We start from the raw sequence: 22,014 nt of genomic DNA on the forward strand, positions 1-22,014 counted from the left end.
CTCGGTTACCAACTGAACTCAGTTATCAACTGAAGCTGTCAAAGTTATAAAATAGGCCTGCAGGGCATGAGCGAATCCATGAAGCGGAACTTCTACGCAGCGTTGCCAATGTCAATTGTTCAAAATCCCCAAAAATCAACATTTAAATCCCCAAATTTGGGGAGAGCAATTGATATTCCCCACATCTCGAGTTCCCATTATTTATTATAAGCCCACCGCTTAAAATGTAACAAAGAATTAATAAACTCAAAATGTAACCATCTATTACGTTTGCTGTGAATGTAAATGACAAACAGAATGTAAAATGTAAATCAAATTATGTGACACAATAACTTTAGCAACATTAGTTAGAACAGTTCCGAAGTTTAGCGCTAGATAGCATTGGTATAGAAAACGCAATTTCTAAATCGCGGTGTTAAGATGTTTTCTATGCTATCTATGCATCACCTCTTCTCTTAGGCTTAACTCACACTGGAACAGTTTTTAAACTACAACGCCTGGCGCTCGCATTAGTGCGCCCAGATCACAGTGTCTGACGCCTCACCGCGCCCAAGTAACACGCGGCGACGCGCGAAACCGCTCGACTTCAAGCAAGCGTTTATGCGCGAATGCGCGCATTTCCATGTTTGCATAACACAAATTTGTACTTTAATGATGGGAAAATAGAGATGAATAAGCTATAGGCGAAAAACTTGATGCGTCGCGACGCTTCGACTGTACGCCAGTGTGAGTTGAGCCTTACTAGTGTTTGTAACAATAGTTCCAATGTTTACCACTAACCACTAAATGGCATTGCAAAGAAAATGCAATTTCAGAATCGCGATGTTAAGATTTTCCCTAATGTAATGAGTTACTAGTATTTTTATAGCGATGCCGAATCAAGCCGAGCGATTACCGAGTGGATACCAACACGAAATCATATATTTTCCAAACTATATACCGATATTGCTTCGTATCAGATATTCACTGATATCAACGCGAAACCATTTTTTGTGCGTCTTCGAAACTGTATATTAACATTGGCCCACATTGCTCTTGTAATATTATATCCAGTAATATATATTCCGAATATCAGTAACGGCAATGTGTCAACGTAGCGCGCACGCGGGCTATATCCATGAATATATAGTTTTAGAAAATATATATTTTCGAAATCCGATTTCGAATATTGATATATAGTTTCGATACAATATTCAGAAAAAACTACATTACCCATTCCTTCAATTTAGAAACAAGTGCTTTGATCCTACCGAATAATTCTATATAAGTGTTTTACTAATAATAATTCTATACATGTTGCTATATAAGCGAACGATGTGCAATGTTGAAAAAATATCGATGTCGTTCATCAGAGTTTTTTTTAGTAACCATTAACCTAGTGGTGCAACAGCAATCGATAGATTAGAGAAAATGATAAAATGTCAGAATCTCCGTCTTTTCCCCACATAGCGTTAATACATCACAAAACTCCCAATCGAGTTGAAGATCCCCGCAATTTGGAGAATTTCTCACAAATTGGCAACCCTGCTTATAAAGTAAATGAAGCAAATAACAAAAACCATACAGCCAGAATCAGGGAATAAGCATATGAGACGTGAAGCCTTCTTTTCATGAGCAGTTTCTAGAAAAGCAAAAAATTATTCTAGATTAAAAACATAGCGAAAAACGGCGTTCAAATCGAAGACTGACACTATCGTTTAAAAATTTACAAGTAAAAAGACAAAGCGTACATAGTACATAAAATATTCTGTGACGTAGAACATAATAAGAGCCTTAGAATTGTATTTTTCCAATTTTTCAGAATTATTTCCACTATACATATGTACATGCCTATTCGAAATTTTTTCGTTAAATTACCCAACAGTAGAGTACTTGACAGAATTAATGGTGTTTTCGATAGAAAAAATAATCTATTTTATTCAAGTAAAGTTGACTGTACCTACTTAAAAAAGGAACCAGGATTATTAAGACAATGATTTCTACCTATAAACATTATTGTGTATTCTTAAATCATCGCGCTTTACGTAGGTACAGTCAAGAGCACATCAAGCTTGACACTTTGGACTTTGGACCGTTCTTATTGCAAGCGGCATTGAGTTAAATTTAAACCTGTAATGTCTAGCTTGACGCTTCCTAACCCTTTCGATTGATGTTCTATGCAACCAAAGGCCTTATCGTAAGTGCTGGATTGAATTTAAATCTTAACTATAAAAGTAATTAAACATAAGTTAGGCCTTTCCAATGCGAGAGTGAATAGGCATTATTTAGATGTGCAGACTAATCGTCGACCTGTGGTCCAACCTCATGGTCGCTTTTCATCAGTGAAACGAGACGTCAAATGCACACTTTTTTATTAAAAAATATTCGGTCACTGCTGGTACATAATTTAGATTGTTCCTGTAGGTACAGGAAGTGAGAAGACGTAAACGAGAGAGTGACGACGCCGGATCGGAGGAATTTTTTGTAAGTGATCTTTGTTATTAATAATTATAATAATAAACTAGTGGAGCAATTTCCCAAAAAAAAAACTGAATGTCATGGTAATATAAATCATTATGACATTCATTATAAACTTCAGAATAACAATTATTAAAGCAACATCTCTAATCAGCGATGATAGCTATAAAGGTATCTCTCTGGGTATATTTCATAAACTGGATCGCGCACTTCGACATACTAATATTACAAATTTACGCTTTATTGGGTTACGTTAAGGTTTATTTTAAGTAAAAGTAAAAAACCGAGTCACGTGAGATAGCTCGAAGTCGCAGTCAATCCTTGTCTAACAAGTTGCTAATGCTAAATAAAATCATTTTTTTTAAATTTTGGTTAAATAAAATTAGCTAAAAGGTAATATGATTTTACTAATAGTAAAATAAATATATATTTAATAAAATATAATATAAAATAATAAAAATATATATATCAACAATGAAACCTTCTATTATGAAGTAGCTCAAATAAGTATACTAATTTGTATTATGAAATAATAGTAGTAGTTTTGGTCATCCTTAAGCGGCCACATTTTCTGTAAAAATTAAAATGTTAAAAACAATATCGCCAAAATATCCCTGGCGAAACATGAATGAACACCTATAGAAAGAGACGCATTACTACTTTGAAGCCTCTCACTCGGCTCGTTTTATTAACTTGTGCGCGGTCCAGTTTAATATACAAATCCGTGCTCTGATTATACGTAGTATCTTTTCCGAAGTCTGTGCTGAGTGAAGAAATTAATTTCTCACAGATGGCGCTACGGCATAAAGTCATTAAAACCAAAAACAAAGATCTACAACAAGTACAGAGAAATTCGATCGTAAGGTCGATTCCGTGGCTTAGTTGGCATAGGCTCTGCCACGGTTTGCTCGGAGACGCGCCGTCGCGGTCGGTTCGAACCGGACGGATTGAAGGATTTTTTCTAAGTGTTCCATTTTTGTTATTAATAATTAAAACAAACTAGTGATTTCACAAAAAAATTATTGAATATCATGGCAGTAAAAAATCGTCACATTCGATAAAAACTTGAAACATACCTAAAGGTGTTTATTAATAAAGGTCTACAAAAGGGATTTTATTTAAACAATTAATATGTTGGGGTACTTATAATAAGCATAAGTTTAATAATAAAATTCATATAAACCTCTATTTATATAAACATAAAAATAGCATATAAAATTAACACAAAAGTAACTCTTAAAAAATAGATTTCAAAAGTGTAATAGCTGTAATATACCTTCTTCATGTATGTATGTACTTAAGGAATTAGTAACTCCATTAAGTATGTCATATTTACTCGACTCTGCGGAAGTATCTTTTTGCTGGAGTTTTGGCTTTGTCATGGGTTAGTGTCTGAAAATATTAATACAATATCATCACTCTTCTGATGTGCTACACTCCGTTAAAAATTTTAAGTACAGTTTTATGCTACAAGAAATAAAACAAAAATTCAAAATTTTTTTTTTTACACAACATTTAAAAATGTGAATATAGTGACCATGAACTATTTCTTATACTACACAGTTTTAAGTTTATTATTTACTAATGAGTTAGAACTTACAATTGACTTACCACAATACATTCTTCATCAGTGAAAAAATAATGCCTTCCACACTTGTCGCCAGTCTCATTAATAACTGAGTTTGTTACCATTTCACTTTCATTCTGTATTGTGGTTGTGCTCTACAATCAGTTGAAATATACTTACAATAAATTTGAAGACAGTCAAATTCATTGTATAATTAAGAGATCCTTAAATTCATAGACTTGTAATATGTCTAATGCATAGTTTTTTAAAGTGGTCCCTACTGCCCCCCAGTGAGCGGTGAAGAGTCCTAGAGGAGCTGCAGGGGCCTCAGAAGCAAATTGGAGGACGTTGATGCTGTCCAGGGGGTGCTACCGCATTTGAAAAAGAAACCTAAATTATTATACATATAAACTACACTATTTATTTAGTCTTTCCTTGTGGTTTTTTTGTGTTAAGTTAAAAAGTTTGAGAACCATAGGGTCTAATGTAGTTTTAAGTTTATTTTTATATGTACACACTGAGTAATACTTACTGAAAAAAAAATTACCAAGAATAGCATTAGAACATAGGCCTCATAAAGGACAGTGTTTTTAGTAAGGACATTTCTGATCTCAAGCTAAATTAGAGTGAAGATTAAGATTCTGTTATGAAACAGATGAGACATTTTTGCAAGCTCTAATGGATAACGACTTGCCCCAGCCAATGTATGTCGAGAATGGAAGGTGCAAAAGTACTATGTTTTTTAAAATTTTGTTGATTTTGCTTTGTGAGTTATAATTAATTAGTAGTGGTCACACAATAGAGAAGCACAGATGAAGGGCAGCACAGACCATGCATTACCCATTTTAATATAATCACAGACACAATAAATGCATTGATTCAAATTTCAACATAAAAATAAAAAATCGTAACTTGCAATAATAAGTATTGATGGTATAGAACTTTGAACAATATGCCAACAGGGTGAAGTTTAAATTATATTAACAGTCCATAATTTGTTATTTCTTTTTCAATTTGAAACTACGATAAATCATTATCAAGATTTCAGTGTTTCAAATTATGAATGTGAGTTTTGGCGCCAGCGGTTCTGATAGTAATCAGCACTTACTTTTTTTTTTATTCTACGAATATAATAATGAAAATTTAACTCGGACTTAGAATTGATTTTTGTATGTTCATAAAATAAAAATCTTTATTTGAAGTAAAGTTGTCCGTCTGATTTTTGAAGGGTTGAGTTTACCCGTGGATCTTTATAACTTCAAAGAGATGCCAAAATAGTGAGTTATTTGTTTTGATGAGTAAAATTACAGCCTAAAAATTTTTCAAACCAATTGTTATGGATTACTTTGCATACACAAAAATCAGTCAGTCAAAATATTGCAAGGATAGTTTAAAAAATATAGTTCCTCGTGTGTTAGATTTACTTAGGATTTAATTTTTTAATGAAATATTTTTTTGGATCCGGCTGACTGCAGTGCCCATAGTATCAAAAAAAACACCTGTGAGGCTCAAAACATTGGTTTGTTTGAAAAAAAAAAAAACTAATATACACAATTTAGAACTGAAAGAAAAACTATCAATATAAAAATATATACAAAAACATCTGCTATACTCCTGACAAAATTCTTTCACTTCCTCCCTTAGCACCAGTCCTTTCATACACCCATTTTTGTACCACTACATCCCCTACTACTAACTTTTTGTTAACTATAAAATGATTAAACTATTATTTACTTTAATAGTAGCATTTGGCATTCTTTCTTCATATTCCTCTCCAAGCTTGAAAGTGTTTTCTAAAGTTCTCATCAATGAAGAGCTTTTAATTGTCATCATGTCTCCATCCAGTGTGATCTCCATAAGAGGCGATGACATCGCCATCATCTTACGGGGGATGTATGGAACACCTATATTGTAATAATAATAAAACATATATTTTAATAATAATAATAATATGGTAGGTATTTTTTCATTATTTACTTTTTATATTATTACAATATAGGTGTTCCATACACCTATATTGTAATAATAATAAAACATATATTTTAATAATAATAATAATATGGTAGGTATTTTTTCATTTATTATTATTCATTTGTTGAGCATTGACTATAGAGCCATCAGCTTAAACAATCAATGAACATTATAAAAAAGTCAAAATATATTAATACATAAACTAAAAGTTTTTGTGAAAAAACTGTAACTACAAAATTCGACCACATTTTTCGTATTTTTTTTTTAATTTTTTGCCATTTTAAGTACAAGAAAGTACCTACATTTTTTATATTCTAAAAAAAAATTCAAAGTAATACATGTCATAGCAAAGATCAGGAAACAGATACACTTGAGTGCATTAAGATAAAAACACTGACAAACAAGTTCACAGAGTATTTATCTTTTTATCCCCTACAAATGATGACACAAGTTTCTAGAATATTCCGTAACCAATTGCAATACTTATGTGAAGGACATAGTATAGGTGCGAGATACCTTAATTGCAAAAAAAATGAAAGTGCGATTTCCTGCACGTGACCTTTATGGAAGAATACTTACCAACTGCGATGAAATAATCATCAAAATTCTCATTTTTATAGTGTTGATATTTGCCCGGAATCGACGGCATCACGTTTTCTTTACGAATATGCTAATAATGAGACTTAGGCGGGACACTCACACTGCATGGAAATAAAATAAACCAACACCCGTTCCGAAATTCGCGCTGACATTTGCGTTTCTTTAATTATGTCTTCAAATTCAAAATAGCCAAACTGCGAAAGCAATATGTTTTCGGTGCATATTGCCCGTACACTCACTCAAAAACTTTATTGCCGTAACGTGCTACAAAAGTGCACCAATTTCGGTGACGATTCTTAATATTGCCATACAATCATTGAAACTGCTAAATGCTGTTAATTTCAGAAATAAATGTACAGATGTCACAATCAAGCAGAGATAATTAAAAGTATAATATGTTTGTTACGGTGTGGTAAATTGGTAATGTCCGCAACTCGACATAATTATTATTAGATTTTGATTTAAATATTTCTTTCAAGACGCGCGTTAATGTGCCTTGGAGTATTTGACCCTGACATTACCCTTATTACTTTTTGTTTATCCATAGTCGATCTTTTTATAGAGGTAATAAAGATGATTATTATTCTTTACATAAATCTATTAATTCAGATACCTAACCAACATAGTTTATTATTTTTATATATATATCTTATATAACTATGAATTGAAAATGTCAGATTTTCACTTGTGGCTATTTTTATGGGAAGCCATGTTCAACAAGGATGTCTTGCGGTTGAAATTACTGAAGTGGTGGTGATGGTATGACGCTATTTGAAATAGGTACGTTTTTGGAATGACAAGTGTTATTAAAGTTTTGTTACTGATGGTAACATTTAGTCATAAAGTGCACTCCAAAACTTAATGTATACACAATACAAAAAAGAAGGGGTTAATAATTTATTAGAATACAAGAAACAGTGGAATTTCAATTTTAGCCAGTTACCAGATGGGGTTAGGATACGGACGAAATAAAATACACAAATGTCATTTTGTTTGATGAATCATGTTTTTGAACAGACGCAATTGGGTGTGTGTGTTTTCAATGGACGTGACGTGTGTGAGCGAGATGTGAATTGTATGTTTTGAATTTTATAAAAAAACTACGAAACGAACATTATTTTATAAGATATTAATGTGATGATATCTTAAGTTAACAGTGTATTTGTGTACAATTCCCAATAAAGTTATCCACCTAAGGAACTGATTCATTTAAGTGTTAAACAGCTCTTCTCGTCTTTTGTTGATCGATTCTTATTATATTTGTTTGGACCTAAAAACTGGGAAGATGTGTGACAAGGAAGATTATTTGACTGGTTACCGGGTGTTCTTCGAGAACTTCGCGGCGACGGTAAATCCAGAGGACCAACTACCAGTGAATATAGCTGGGTACACAATCACAGAATCCGAATTACCGGGAGAGGTACTTTACTGGACCACTCAGTACCTAACCGAGAAGTAAGTAATAATAATAAGATCTTATGTACTTGTAAACATCGATTATAATTCAGTCGATTTATTTATATAGACTAAATCGTTTTACTATTGCTTAGTTAACAAACAAATAAACAGCTCTGCGTATACTTTGTCCATATTACCATAAGTTGTACCAACATCATGTGTGGTTCCTTCATGATATATTTACCAACATTCATCAAAAAATTTGAAAATACAAATATTTATTTTCTTTGATAAATTTGATAATATGTTGTCAATATTCTTAATGTTTGTGCATTATCTGGCACGTAGCTCTGCTTTGTTTAATATTTCACAAAATAATTATCAGGTTTGGAAAAGAAATTAAAACATTTGACTTAACTATTTTTACAATACATTTTATTAAGAATGTGGCACATCTAAGCTTTAGATAACAAATTAAAATATATATTAATATACAATAGTTTGCAAAATGCAATGCTATTTGTAGATTAGTACTGAAATAAAGGCTTAAAAAAATTTTACTAAGACTTGTTTTGCGTTTCCTCAAAAATATTACTGAAATATATTTTGCAGCATAATTTTTCTTTACACTTATTACAGCATGTGTTGTAAATACACTGGACCACATAACTTTAAATATAAAATCTTAATTGAAAAATTTGCATTGTTCCTATTATACTCTTGTTTGTAATACCTATTACAGTATTTGTTTCAAGCTTATAAATAACATATTATTTAAAACACATTTAAACTGTAAACAGGACAAAACTGGTTATGAATATCTTAATTTAAATTTATACCTATTGTATGGTACTATAAGTTTTATAAATAACACATGGTGATGTATTAGTGGAAATTGGATGGCTGGTTTTGTTTGCCAAGTGTGGATTTTGAAATTCTATTTGCAAAATTTTTACAAATTTAATGTCTTCAAAAAACTGCTGTAAAAAGTGTATAAACTAGGCCTATGGTTTGGTAAGTCCTTGACTCTCTTATTCATATCATCACTTGCAATGCATCAGTGAAAGAAAATATTGTATTAAACTTCACATAAACTCAATGATGTGAATGCCCCAACCTTTTTTGGTTAGCCTATACTTTATTTCATCAATCATAGTAGGGGTCAACCGTGAACATGGGAGTTGTAAAGGGCCCAAAACGTTGGTTTGTTTGAAAAAACAAATATATGCAATTTAGATATGAAAAAATAGTTTCATTTTCTATGTGTAACAATTACGAAAACCTAGGTTTTCCTAGGAACTCTATATCTAAACTTTCTTTCCGACTAATTCTTGCTCATCAGTACTTATGTATATATATATAGTTAAGGTCTATGATTGAATTTACATTATAAACAGAATGAAAATTGATGCCTGAAGTTAATACCAGTCCTAGAGCTATTGTTTTCACAAGTAATTTGATAACCTTTCACAAATATAATTTTTTGCAAATATACCTGAGCTTTAACCTGAGCATGTTAATGTTTTCCTAAATTATTCCAGTAACAATGTTTAAATCGTAGATATAAAATAAACAAAATTAAATACTCTGCATGGTGTGTAAATACCTAAAATGTTTCTATCTACTATCATGAAAATTGGAGCAAGTTACTCAGTCTCAATTATTAGCTTCTCCATATCAATGAACTTTACTTCAGGACATTCACATCAACATTTTGGGCTATGTTTTGTTGGAAATATATGCAAATATTTGCTCAAGTGTTTTAACTATGTATATATAACTATGCAAGACTGTCATTTTTACGATCTGAGAAAACATAGATTTGTTTATTATAGTTCTGTTTTCTACTAATAAAATTCTATATTAATTAAGGTAATTATACTAAAAAGAGACCATTTATGAACAATTTTATTCAGATAAGTTATTATTATTCACAAATATGTGAATAAATATTGTTGTTGTAGTTAAGTGATAGATTGCAGAAAATAGTAATATGTGAAAGATGTGGTTTGAAAAAGGATGTGGTGAGAGAAAGGAATGTTGAGGCGGTTTGGGCATGTAGAGCAGATGGATGTAAGAAGAATTACCAAACAGATTTATGACGCGAATGTGGATGGAAGGGTTTTAAGAGGATGTCCCAGAAGGACTTACATTGACCAGATCAGTGATGGTTTCAAAAGAGGTTAGGATCAGAAGTGACATGAATAAAACAAGTTGTATGAAAAGGGTAGTTCATTGTATGTGAGGCTAGAAAATTGTGTCAGGATAGAGTAAGGCGGCGTTCCGTGGCCTCTGCCTACCCCTCCTGTGGGACAAGGGCGTGAGCTTTATGTACGTATGAATAAATATCACCAAATTTCTTTTTAAATTCCGCACGTCTTTCCCTTCCGTCGTTCATCCTTCCTGCTTGTACTAATTTATTAGGGGTCAGCCCTCTTAATATATTTAGGCCAATTAGTGTGATTTAGGACACTCTCAGACGTTATGCATTTATGTGGTCAAGTCGTTATGAATAGTTTTGGCAGCGTAAAGGTGCTCGTGAAGTTACAGGCACATGGTACTTGTAAACTTTGTCTCATGGAGACGGGCGTAGTGGCATTACCCTCAGACCTTTGCAATTTGTATCTTAGTACTGTACCTGTCATGGGTAACACCATACGTACGGCTTGTGCGTCTTGTCACTTAATATCATAAAAAAAGGTTAATTGGATGCATTCCTCATTTGTCTTCTACATAGTTCATCACTTTTTAAAACTTGTGTTCTTCGCAGCGCGTGATGTGACTAAATTTGCGATGGCGACTTTGCTCTAATTTTTTACTGTAATTAAAAAGTTCCGCATATGTGCTTGTTTGTTAGTCTCTATAATCGGATTATTGCATCGAATCATTGCAGTATCTTCGTTGTAGCCCCAGCATTCAAATCGTACAAAATTATACAGATGGTTTCTTCTTCTTTTTACTTAATGGCCAGTATCGAGTTTTCCGCTTAGTAATTTTAAGGGCCTCTGTAGACTCTGCTATTTAGTGAGTATTGTGAGAGCGCAATGTGATATAAAAAAAACTGACTTATTAAATTTTAAAGCTGCAGAGCTGTTGAATTACCTGAAAGGGACAGAAAACAATATATATAGACAAATAGGAAATGAAACTATTTTTCCGGATTTAAATCGCTTATATTTGTTTTTTCAAACAAACCGACGTTTCGGGCTCTTTACAGGTCCCATGGTCATGGTTGACTGAAGTCGTACAGTCATCAACCAGTTATGTCTAATATTAATGCAAACCACCCTATTTTGTCACTATAGTCAAATAGTCAGTTTAATTAAATACCTTATTTTTAATTTTGCAAAGAAACATTCTAATTTACGCTACATTACGTTTTACAAATTATTTTATTGAATGAATTTTTATTAAGTTATAATTAATTAATAATAGAAATTAGAATAAATTAAAACATATTAATTAGTACTGCAGGCTTATATCTGTTTGGGATTTTTCATCAGAGGAAATACTTTTGTTTGAAAAACAAATATACGCGATTTAAATTCGGAAAAATAGTTTCATTTCCTATGTGTAACAATCGCGAAAATCTAAGAACTCGATATATAGACTAATGTTCGTAGGTATGTTAGGCAGGACGAACAAATTATAATCTTATATTATTGCTGGTTATATAATCACAAAGAACATTAATGCAAGACGTATAATAATAACGTATAATAAAGACGTATAATATTAACCTAAGACCACAAGAGTTAAAATCGTATTAAAATTTGTGAGTTTGAGAATGAATGAAGGTAGGATATTGTACAAGGAGACGGGGTACTTGTTACAATCGGAAAAAATGTGATCGGAGTTTCTTCGTCCAGCCAGCATCGCAAAGCGAACTGTCCCTTATTCTACAGATGGTTTATAGACGATGCCTTTGATTTTGATTGACATATATTCTGCTTTTTAATCAACCTCGGAGTTTTCTTTCGAGGGCCCACGCCCGTGTTTTTGATGCGATTTTCCTTAACCCTTCGTTTACAATATTTAAGTCCATTGCTTTGTGACAGCTGTAGAGCTCCTTCCTTGTGACAGAGTTCGTCCAGGTACTACCACTTAGCCTGTATCTGCTGCCAAGCAGTAATGTAAGCATTACTGCATTTCAGTTTTAAACGGTAAGGGTGCTGGTGAAATTAGAGGCACATGGAACTTTTCAACTTGTGTCTCAGGGCGACGGGTGCAGTGCCCCTCAGATCTTTGCAATTTAAAGCTCTGAGTACGCACGTCACACGACTCGTTCATCCCGTCACTGGGTATCATAAAAAAAGAAGATAATAGAAAATTGAACTATTATTTCGTATCTAAATCGCATATATTCGTTTTTACAAATAAAAGGTTTGTTAGAAAAAAATTAAAGTTCAGCACCGTCGCTCACTAGTCTAGGCGGCACTGAATGACAATTTGCACCAGACGCTTACTTTCGTGCCTTCATTGACTTAATTGAGTGTTGATCAACACAACGTCTGGTTACTAATGCAGCTGTAGCTTTTAATCATTTAAAGGTCAATTACGTGCGTTTCAATCAACCAGACCATTTTTTCAATACGCGCAGATTTGGGCCATTGTTTATTATTCTGCGCAACATTCGACAAGAGTTTTAACTCGTGGGTGGATTGACGCTTTTCACCTGGCGAATGGTTGAATCGAAAATCGTTCCACAAGTTTTCTTTTCAAAGAAGACAGTGTTATTGAACGGTTTATTTTCCTGGCCAATGTAAGGTTGACATCACACTTATCGACATGGAATCGTATTAAGCCGGTCAGAACAAGCATTGTGTCCTCGTTATAAGAGCGTAAAGACGTTATATCGGCGCTTATGACTTCCTGGCCGGTCGCGACTTAAGCCGATTCTGCGTTAATAAGTGTAGTGATTCCCTAATAGAGACGATTGTCTCTGTTCAGAATAATAGATATTAAATTCGTGCGCTTGGTGTTGGGTCATGGAAAAAAATCCATTCTGAAAAAATCTAGTTATTCAGAAAAATAAATATTTTTTAGGATACTTTTCGAATATTTTTCCACATTTGACTTTGACACCTGTCAAAAGTTAAAGTTACTGAACGAAAAGATGGAGCCGTTATAAAGGTATTTTTTCGCTGTTGTGAAATCGTTTTAATTCCCGTTTTTTAAGTGGTTTTTAGCTGTACATGTTTATTTTATAATTCAGGCTAATACAATTTAAAAAGATATTTCTAAACGTAGAACATAATATGAGCCTTCGAAATTATATTTTTCTAATTTTAAATTTTTCGGGAATTATCCTGGAAAAATTTCCACTATTTGAAATTTTTCGGAAAATTACCCCACAGTAAGTGCGCTAAACCTGCAATAGGTTAAATGAAAATTTAATTAATGTGCACTAGTATTTACTAGCAACGCGTGATGCAAAAAAAGATAGGTACACTTTATAGATAACTAGCTGATGCTCGCGACTTGGTCTGCGTAGTATAAAATACTTCGAGTAGCCTACTGTACTACTTAAGAAATTATTCTTCTTAATCTTAGTAACGCACACACACTCAACCCCCGCACTAGGGAAACCCTGTGTCGTAGGGAAACCATGGACACACACATAGACAACCACAAATTACACCCCAACTCACGAGATAAACAAATGTAGGCCATATAAATATTTCTCCCAGCCCGCGAGAGTCGAACCTGGGACCGCTGCGTAGGAGTCCGGTATGTAAACTGGGGTGTAGCTTAGGATGCGTAGCGAGAGGTACTTTCATAAATATAAAGTGGAATAATCTTCAAAACTTGGTTTATTGTATTCTTTCACATATTTTCAGCGTTGTAACCCAACGCGCGCAATATCACGAACTATCAAGATGTTCTCTTCTTTTCTTATTTCATTTTTCAAAAAACATTCTAATTACAAAACTATATTCACTCAGCCAGTGATTCTACTCATAGAGTAGAGTCTAGACTACAGTACGCGTTCGGCCACAGAGGCAGTTTGATTCAGATGAGTTCTCCATATAATCTTTCATCTCCAATTTCACCCTCTTTAAGATTTATTTTTGGGACAGAATGTAGCCTATGTTCTTCTCCTAGGTCCCATCTATGTCAACACCCAAATTCATCAAAATAGGTGTGACGGTTTAGGTGTAAAGGTAACAGACAGAGCCACTTTCGCATTTATAATATTAGTTTGAATAGTTTCGACTACAGGTGTGTTCATTGTTTTGTTACTATTAATTAAGGGCAGGTTTTGAGCATGTTAAATATGCGCAAGCGCATAATAACAGGTTATTTGGTGAGTGTTCACGTTCGGATTCCCACTTGCGTAACGTTTTTACGGTTCGCTGCATGAATATAGTGCGCGTTACTCATTCAGAGCCGATCAGCTCGCGACCGCAAACTGACATTGTATACGGTTTGCAGGCAAAGTTAACGATTAAAAACAAACAAATTACAATGCACATACCTCTTTATCCTATTCGATGTGCGGTTAGGGCAATTTACAATCTGGGCCCCAGATTGTCTTTGAGAGATAAGTTTAAGGAAATTAATATTCTTAAACTAGCCACAGTATATTTATAAAAATGTAATTTATGTTAAGAGGAATAGTAAATTCTTTATGAAAAATAAATAACGCACACACTCGCACACACTCAACATAGTCGTGAACCAGCCGTGACCGTGACTGTCAGTCAACCGTGATCATGGGACCTGTAAAGGGCCCAAAACGTCGGTTTGTTTGAAAAAACATATATACGCGATTTGAATCCGGAAAAAATAGTTTCATTTCCTATAATGATAACAATATTCTGTCCATCACACCAAACACCTAGTCCAAACTAGGGCATTTCCTGTATTGTGAGTAACAGAGCAACGTAATTCACTCCCAGGTCCAATTTAAGAAAGTTCATGTCCAAAATTGCTCCTATCGGGAATTGAATCCGGGACCTCCACATTCAGCGACCACAGCACCGTTCATCCACCGAGGTTGTCGATTGTTTATGATTAATTTCGACACTGACCAATAACTTAAGAGTCACTCCATACTACAGATCGTAACTCCGAAAAAGGTCAAAATCTCGTCCTAAGTCTAGATAGCGCAGATCAATAGCTTGGAAGTAATTTGTATTATGTAAATGGTCCTGGATATCAATTAATTCCTCTTTAATATGAAATACAAGTAGTCGTTCTTTTCCTATATTATTAAAATATATATACATATAACCGTCATTGTGAATAAAAACCGCCGAAGTATTTTAATAACCGGCAATCTATCTCACCACCGCTCCACATGTCTTTCAACCCTGACATTGGCAAAATCGTCGCGCAAAACGACGGAGCCATAGATAGACACAAAAGTTGAAGTTGAAGTTGTAATATTATTCAGTGTTGACAATGGTTAAATTTGTTTTCTGAATTTTGACAAATATGCGTATCATTAGGTGGCATTTGTGTTACAAACTAATTTATAAATTAACGTTTGCTAATTAATATAGATAGATGGCGCTAATCCTAAACAAAATTAAGAGAACAGCCGGTACTAGCCATAAAAGTCTGTGCAATAAGCGCCATCTAGTTGATATGTTTGTTATCACTAGAAATTAGAGCAGCTGGGATAAATTCCAGCTATTCGACGTAAAATAAAATAGTTACTATAATTTTAACCTTATTTACCAAGTTTTATTGGAATCGGTTACCGGAAAGTGTGCGAAACCGAATTCATCCTCTAGTTTGTCACCTGTAGAGGTGGAATATTTTCTTCAAATTTAAATGGGACCAGTACTGACGTACCCTCGTTCCAACAAAAAAAAGAATCATTTAAATCGTTTCACAAGTGCCAGAGTAATCGCTTAACATATACACAAATATACAGTCGAATTGAGAACCTCCTCCTTTTTTACGTCGGTTAAAAATTGGTATTTGATACTCGTTGCGACATCTAGTGTAACAATAATCAGTCTTATTCACCTATTGGCGAATGATTTCTATTGACGGCTAATTAGATGCCTGGTATCGCGCATAAATACACCGTTGAATATCTGTTTTGCACACAGTACCCGTCCAGCAGTCTCGGCTGTCATATTTACAACTCGGAAAACTACGCCATACTTACCATACCATACTTACCTACTTACGTACTTGATGTGTCATACGTTATTGTTGAACGTTTATTGCTTCGGAACTTCGGAAGATTTTATACGTGTTTACACTGTATCATCGTTGTTTACCATCAATGGACGGGCTGGTGTGAGGGGCTTATCAATTGAGTATTAGGGCGCGTTCAAATTAGCCGCTGCTAGAAGCGCTGCGGCCGCGCTTCTGAAGTTGACCAAATTTTTAGATGTTTATGATGTTTTATCTTTCGACTCAGTTACGCGATGGATCCTGACAAACAAAACATTACTTTTACCTGGTTCTAGAGGCACACACTTCACATATAGGTATTAAAAATGACTCACCTGCTATGTTTTTTTGCAGTTGTAGTGTCAGTTTCAAAATTGTCAATAAATTTAAGACATCAATTTTCCTATGACTTTTTTATCCAAAAGATTGGAATAACTGGCGGAACTGCTATCCCATATTGCAGGGTGTTGTTTTACATTATCTATAAATTCTTTAATTCGATTTCCATCAATCGTGGTCATTTTGAAAAATTAACATGTACACCTCACTACAACCTAGCGTGACTGCAGCGCGACTGTCGCGCGACCGCCGCGCGGCTGCACCGCGTCTAACAGCGGCTAATTTGAATGCGCCCTTAGGGTAGTTATTCAATACTAAGTCATCATTATCATTAACCGATTATAAAGTCAATGTCAAATAATCTTTATTTCATAGACAAGCAAATTACACTTGATATAGTCACGTTGATTCACTACTGAAACTGATTCCCCTGATAAGAACGAATAAGAAACTCTAGGGATGCTGTTTGTAAATAAATATTTGTGTACGTTTTCATTTACAATATTTGTTTCAAATATCATAGATCGAGACAACCTGCAAGAGCTGAACGGGTCCTACCATGGACTTTTATCATCCAAGTACGCAGAAACTGTATTAGTGTACAGTTTTTGTTTCACTGTAGTTTTAAACCTCGTAAGAAAACGGTTACCATGCTGGACTTCTACGCAGAGGTCTCGAGTTCGATTCCCGAGTCGGGAGAAATATTTTTATGGCCTACTTCTATTTTTCTCGTGAGTTTGGGTGTAATTTGTGGTTGTCTATATGTATGTCCATGGCACCCGCGGTACAGGGTTTCCCTAGTGCGAGGCTATGGTGTGTGCCACAAAAGTTACTCCCGCCGTGCGCCCGACCCGACACGCGCCCGACCCGCACCCACTGTCAGTGTGTTTTACATAAATTATGACTTTGTGAAGGTGACTGCCAAAAATATGACTATTCTTGACAGTTCGTTTATTTTTATTCTTGTATTGTTTATCAATATTTTTCATTAAAAAAAATACTATTCTTCTTAATGTAAATATTTATTTTCTAAATGTATTTACGCCCCACTGCTGACACGGTTCTCTTCTAATAGAGTTGTATACCTATTATAGAAGAAAGCAATGTCATTGATTGTGTGCTGGCAAAGCGGCCGTCACCTTGTCGGTGTACCAATGACCTTGTGAAGGTTGCAGGAAGCGTTCGCTTGCAAGCCGCCCGGTACAATCAAAATCAAAGATGTTGAAATTAATATTCATCTGAAAACAATTTGAACGTACACCTTAAAATCATTGATATATAGTTGGTTTTTGTTGTTAAATGTTTGGACATTTGTGAACACATAGAAGGCTCAGATTAATTGCTGTTAAGCATGAGTACGCTGTCGCGTTCTGTTCTAGGTCCAGCTGATAATGAATATAATGATAAGAATATGAAAAGATCGCACCGAAATCTTGTCACAACGCCTGCAACACCAGAGGCGTCACGAGCGCGTTGCCGACCCATTAGGACCCTTCTCAAACCCCTTTTAAAGTACTCCATGCTGTATTCCTGCGGGAAAACCCCGACAGGGAGTTCATTCCACAATCTAATTGTACGTGGGAGAAAGCTCCTCTGAAACCGTAGAATGCGAGATCGACTCGGTTCCAGAGTGTGAGGATGGACTCTCTGCCGGTGGCGAGCGGTGCGATGGTAAAATGTTGCTGGCATCATGTCAAACAGTTCTTCAGAACATTGGCCATTGTACAAGCGATAGAAAAGACATAGGGAGGCAAAGTCTCTCCTCCAAGACAGTGGTTCAATATCGTCTGTAAGCACAGGATCGTCAACAATTGCTCATAGCACGTCTTTGAACCGCGTTAAAGGGCCCAAGCTGGCATCCAGGAGCTCCCGCCCAAAGATAGCAGCAGTATTCAATGTGGGGACGGACTTGTGACTTATAAAGTAGCAGTCTCTGCTCCGAAGTGAAATACCGCCTGTTGACTACACCAAGCTTTTTGGACGCCAGCTTGACTTTGCCATCTTAGTGACTACGGAACTGAACGTCACAAGAGATGTCGACACCAAAGACGCCGATGTTTTCAAGTTTTTACGAATAGCAAGGCTTTTGTATAAATATCTGAGCTGCATAAATGTTTGTATGGGGTCTCTTCACAGCGGGTGTGGCGCGGGTACACACATAGGAAGGTAGGTAAGGTAGGTTAAAGTAACATAATTAATAAATGAGAATCTCGGTTTTTTAAATTTAAAGTTATTTTCAGAAACATAAAACTTCATTTCCCGAAAGAGGACTTTTTAGTTTAAGTACTCTATTGGTTTTAATGTGCGAATATAAGACAATTCCTTGAACACTACGCGATCGAAATTATCTGAAACATAACTTTCTGAGTAGAGTTGGTTATAGTTGTGCAAGAAGGCAGACTTAGAACAAAAAGAAACAAATTCTTTGGAATTCTCTTTTCATCACTGTACACTTGCGTAAAAACCTTATTGGCTTATCTAATCGAGTTAAGTAGACTACAAAGATGTTACGATCATTTTGTTGCACTGATGTTGTACTATATATCTGTAATATTAAGTTATTGAATATCATGATATTTTACTACCATGATATTCAATTATTTTTGTGAAATTACTAGTTTTGTTATAATTATTAATTACTTCGATTAAACAATTAAAGCGACATCTCTAGTCAGCCGCTGATAGTTGTAAAGATACCTGGCTGAGTGAAGAAAATCTTTCATGGATTTCTCACAGATTATGCTACGACAAGAAAGTCGTTAAAACAAAAAAACAAATATCTGCAACAAGCATATAGAGAAATACGTAAGGCCTGCTGGTTCGTTCCGTAGTTTAGATAGGAGAGCCTCAGCCACGGTATGGCGAGGTCGCTGGTTTTCTTTGTCTTCGATCTTTGTATTAATAATTACAAGTGATCTATAGCTGCCCATTCTGATTCCATATTTTTATATGTATAAATATACACGTATACCTAAAGTTATATAACTTTTATGATTCAACTTTCATCGTGACTGACCAAATTAAGTTTTTGATAAAATTTTGCGATTATTTTTTAGAGCCACGGGAAAATCTAAATTTTTTTTCGTATTTTATTTGCACTCGACAGACGAGTGATTATACTCCTCGTATTACAAAATGACGTTAATGATCGCGGAACGCTCCATTTCGTCCAATTTATGCCGTAAGAGCGCAAATTGTATGTTACTATGTCGACTAGATACTTAACATTCAATGACCATCGTATTACCTAATATCAACGTGAGAGGGTTACCATTCTGAAATTTTAATAGTCCAGACTAAAAGCCTAATATTTGCAAGAAAGTCTGGACTTTTTAGTAACAAAATAAAATCGAAAATCTTTCTCTTGCGGCAGCAGAATGGACAAACACGGGTTACAACATTTTTATGTGTAGAATTGCGAAGTGTGAATTGCTACCTCAAGCCGAACAAATGACAAATCCTGACAGAAGGTCAAAAGCCAGACATGTCCGGACAAATCCGAAAGGACGGTAACCCTATGTGAGTAGGCAGTTTCAATCTAAGGGTCATATTCCAGAACTCTACTCAATGCTCAAATCAGGACTTGAGTATGGTTTAAAGCACTCGAAATCATACTCAAGTCCCTGCCATTAGGGTCGTATTTCCAGTGCTTGTGTTGCCAGTGCAATCCTGACTTAAGCATTGAATAGAGTTCTAGAATACGACCCTAAGACTGTTATCAGACGGATTGCATGTGTGTTTTAGAATAGGAGTACTAGTACGTAATAATTATAGTAATATAACTCTTGCTAGTCACGAAATATATTTTCGATATTATAGATAAATAAATAAATCGCTTATTTAGCACAAATACAAGCAGAAACGAGCATTTAAAATCACTTCACGGGATAAACACAAAGGCACATAGAACATAAATGAGTACACATTGATACAAACACATATTTGCAGAGAAGAAATAGATTTAAAAGTTATGGTATCTATCTGCAACTATTCGTGTTGAAATGGCCCTGACTCAACATAAATACTGTAAAGTCAACATCGCTGTTTTTCTCCCAGTACAATTTAGTGCATTATCACATCGTGATCGCATCCCAATAAGCAGGAGCGGATTTTCCCTAAGGCCCAGTAGGCCCGGGTCTAGGGATTTTAGGGGCGGCCAATCGTGACAAAAAATTCACTGATGTTAACAAGCAATAACTAAAAAAGTACCTAAATATTGTAAAGGCTCACGCGTATTATGGCGGGCCGCACTGCACCGCATCGTGTAACAATAATAATAATAATAATAATAATAATACTTTATTTCGGACAGTTATCCATAGTTTGTTAGTAAAGAACTTAGGAATAAGGTTAGTATTATGCTATTCAAATGCTAAAATTACAATAAAATAAGATAATGTGAAACAAATAAAAAATGAAAAACAAAATAATTATACAATTCAAATCCAAACAAAAAAAAACCACAACATTACATATAAAATTATAAAATTGAAAATTATAAAATTGAAAATTAAAAAATTGAAAATTATAAAATTGAAAATTACAAAATTGAAAATTACAAAATTGAAATTATAAAATTGAAAATTATACAATTGAAATTAATTTAACATACTCATGTAAACTTACACTAAACCGCCTCATGAACTTTCATCCAGTGGGCTGGATGGGGCAATCAATTTTATTAACCACAGTTTTTAGAATGCTGTTGGGGCACCCGCGCACACGTCGCCAAAGCGAGGCAACCCGCTTCCTCATAATGGCATGAAACCCATCTGTGCGTGACTCAGCGAACATGCCTGAAGCGCTACAGTGTCGCGGTAACTCAGCGTATTTAGGGTCACCTTATTATACTTCACCCACAGGCTACACGTGTAGAAGGTTTGACAGTATGCTTTAAAAAGCGTTAATTTTACCTCCCCACTATAACGTGCAAACCTGCGGGCGATCATATTTGCTCTGACTGCAAGGGCTCTCCGTTCTCTTTCAATATCCACCAGATCGGACTGATCATCTTTCACCCAGTGACAATAATCTTCCTAAATCACTTTCGTACATTTTATTTATAAAATATAGATAATATGTTACATATCGACGCCTTACTTTCTCAAACTCGTATCTTAAAACACAAAGTTACTGAAATGCAACAAATGGATTGTTTATACAAATGTTGCAGGTGATTTCACATCACATTTCCTTTATATTTACACACTGACTTTTACATATTCTTAAAGTAATGTATCCAAATTAACACCCTTGATAAGAAATTTAAAATTCCATTTCCTGAATAATCACTCTTTATAAGATACGAGTTTCAGAAAGTAAGGCATTGATATCTATAATGTAATTTATAATCACTACGTCTGTCTGTCTGTCTGATTGCGATGAACTCAAAAACTACAGAACGGATGCTGGTACTGACTATAATGGCCTAGGGCCTAGGGCGGCCAAGACTGCAAATCCGCCATTGCCAATAAGCCAAGCCATGCCACACAAATACAATGTACATAAATATTAGGGGTTAAAGTATGAAATTGCCGTTTTATTGC

The 22,014-nt window shown here is 34.7% G+C and overlaps 2 protein-coding genes across 2 annotated transcripts in view; one reads left to right on the plus strand and one right to left on the minus strand.

Moving 5' to 3' along the window:
- Nucleotides 1–3,593: 3,593 nt before the first annotated feature.
- On the minus strand, nucleotides 3,594–6,722 carry LOC113237499 (fatty acid-binding protein, adipocyte-like). The gene is made up of 4 exons (XM_026473996.1): nucleotides 6,575–6,722; nucleotides 5,759–5,928; nucleotides 4,069–4,179; nucleotides 3,594–3,849 (listed from the first exon to the last, which is right to left on the minus strand). Exons 1-4 carry the CDS (start codon nucleotides 6,642–6,644, stop codon nucleotides 3,790–3,792), a joined length of 411 nt encoding a protein of 136 aa, XP_026329781.1. The 5' UTR covers nucleotides 6,645–6,722; the 3' UTR covers nucleotides 3,594–3,789.
- Nucleotides 6,723–7,865: 1,143 nt separating this feature from the next.
- LOC113237646 overlaps nucleotides 7,866–22,014 on the plus strand; it is a 156,085-nt gene continuing 141,936 nt past the window's right edge. The window contains exon 1 of the mRNA XM_026474257.1: nucleotides 7,866–8,050. Coding sequence (XP_026330042.1) covers nucleotides 7,881–8,050 — 170 coding nt within the window. The 5' untranslated portion in view covers nucleotides 7,866–7,880. The remainder of the gene's footprint in view (nucleotides 8,051–22,014) is intronic.

This window comes from Hyposmocoma kahamanoa, unplaced genomic scaffold (genome assembly GCF_003589595.1).
Source record: "Hyposmocoma kahamanoa isolate Upper Pololo Valley unplaced genomic scaffold, ASM358959v1 93, whole genome shotgun sequence".
In the NCBI taxonomy this organism is placed as follows: domain Eukaryota; kingdom Metazoa; phylum Arthropoda; class Insecta; order Lepidoptera; family Cosmopterigidae; genus Hyposmocoma; species Hyposmocoma kahamanoa.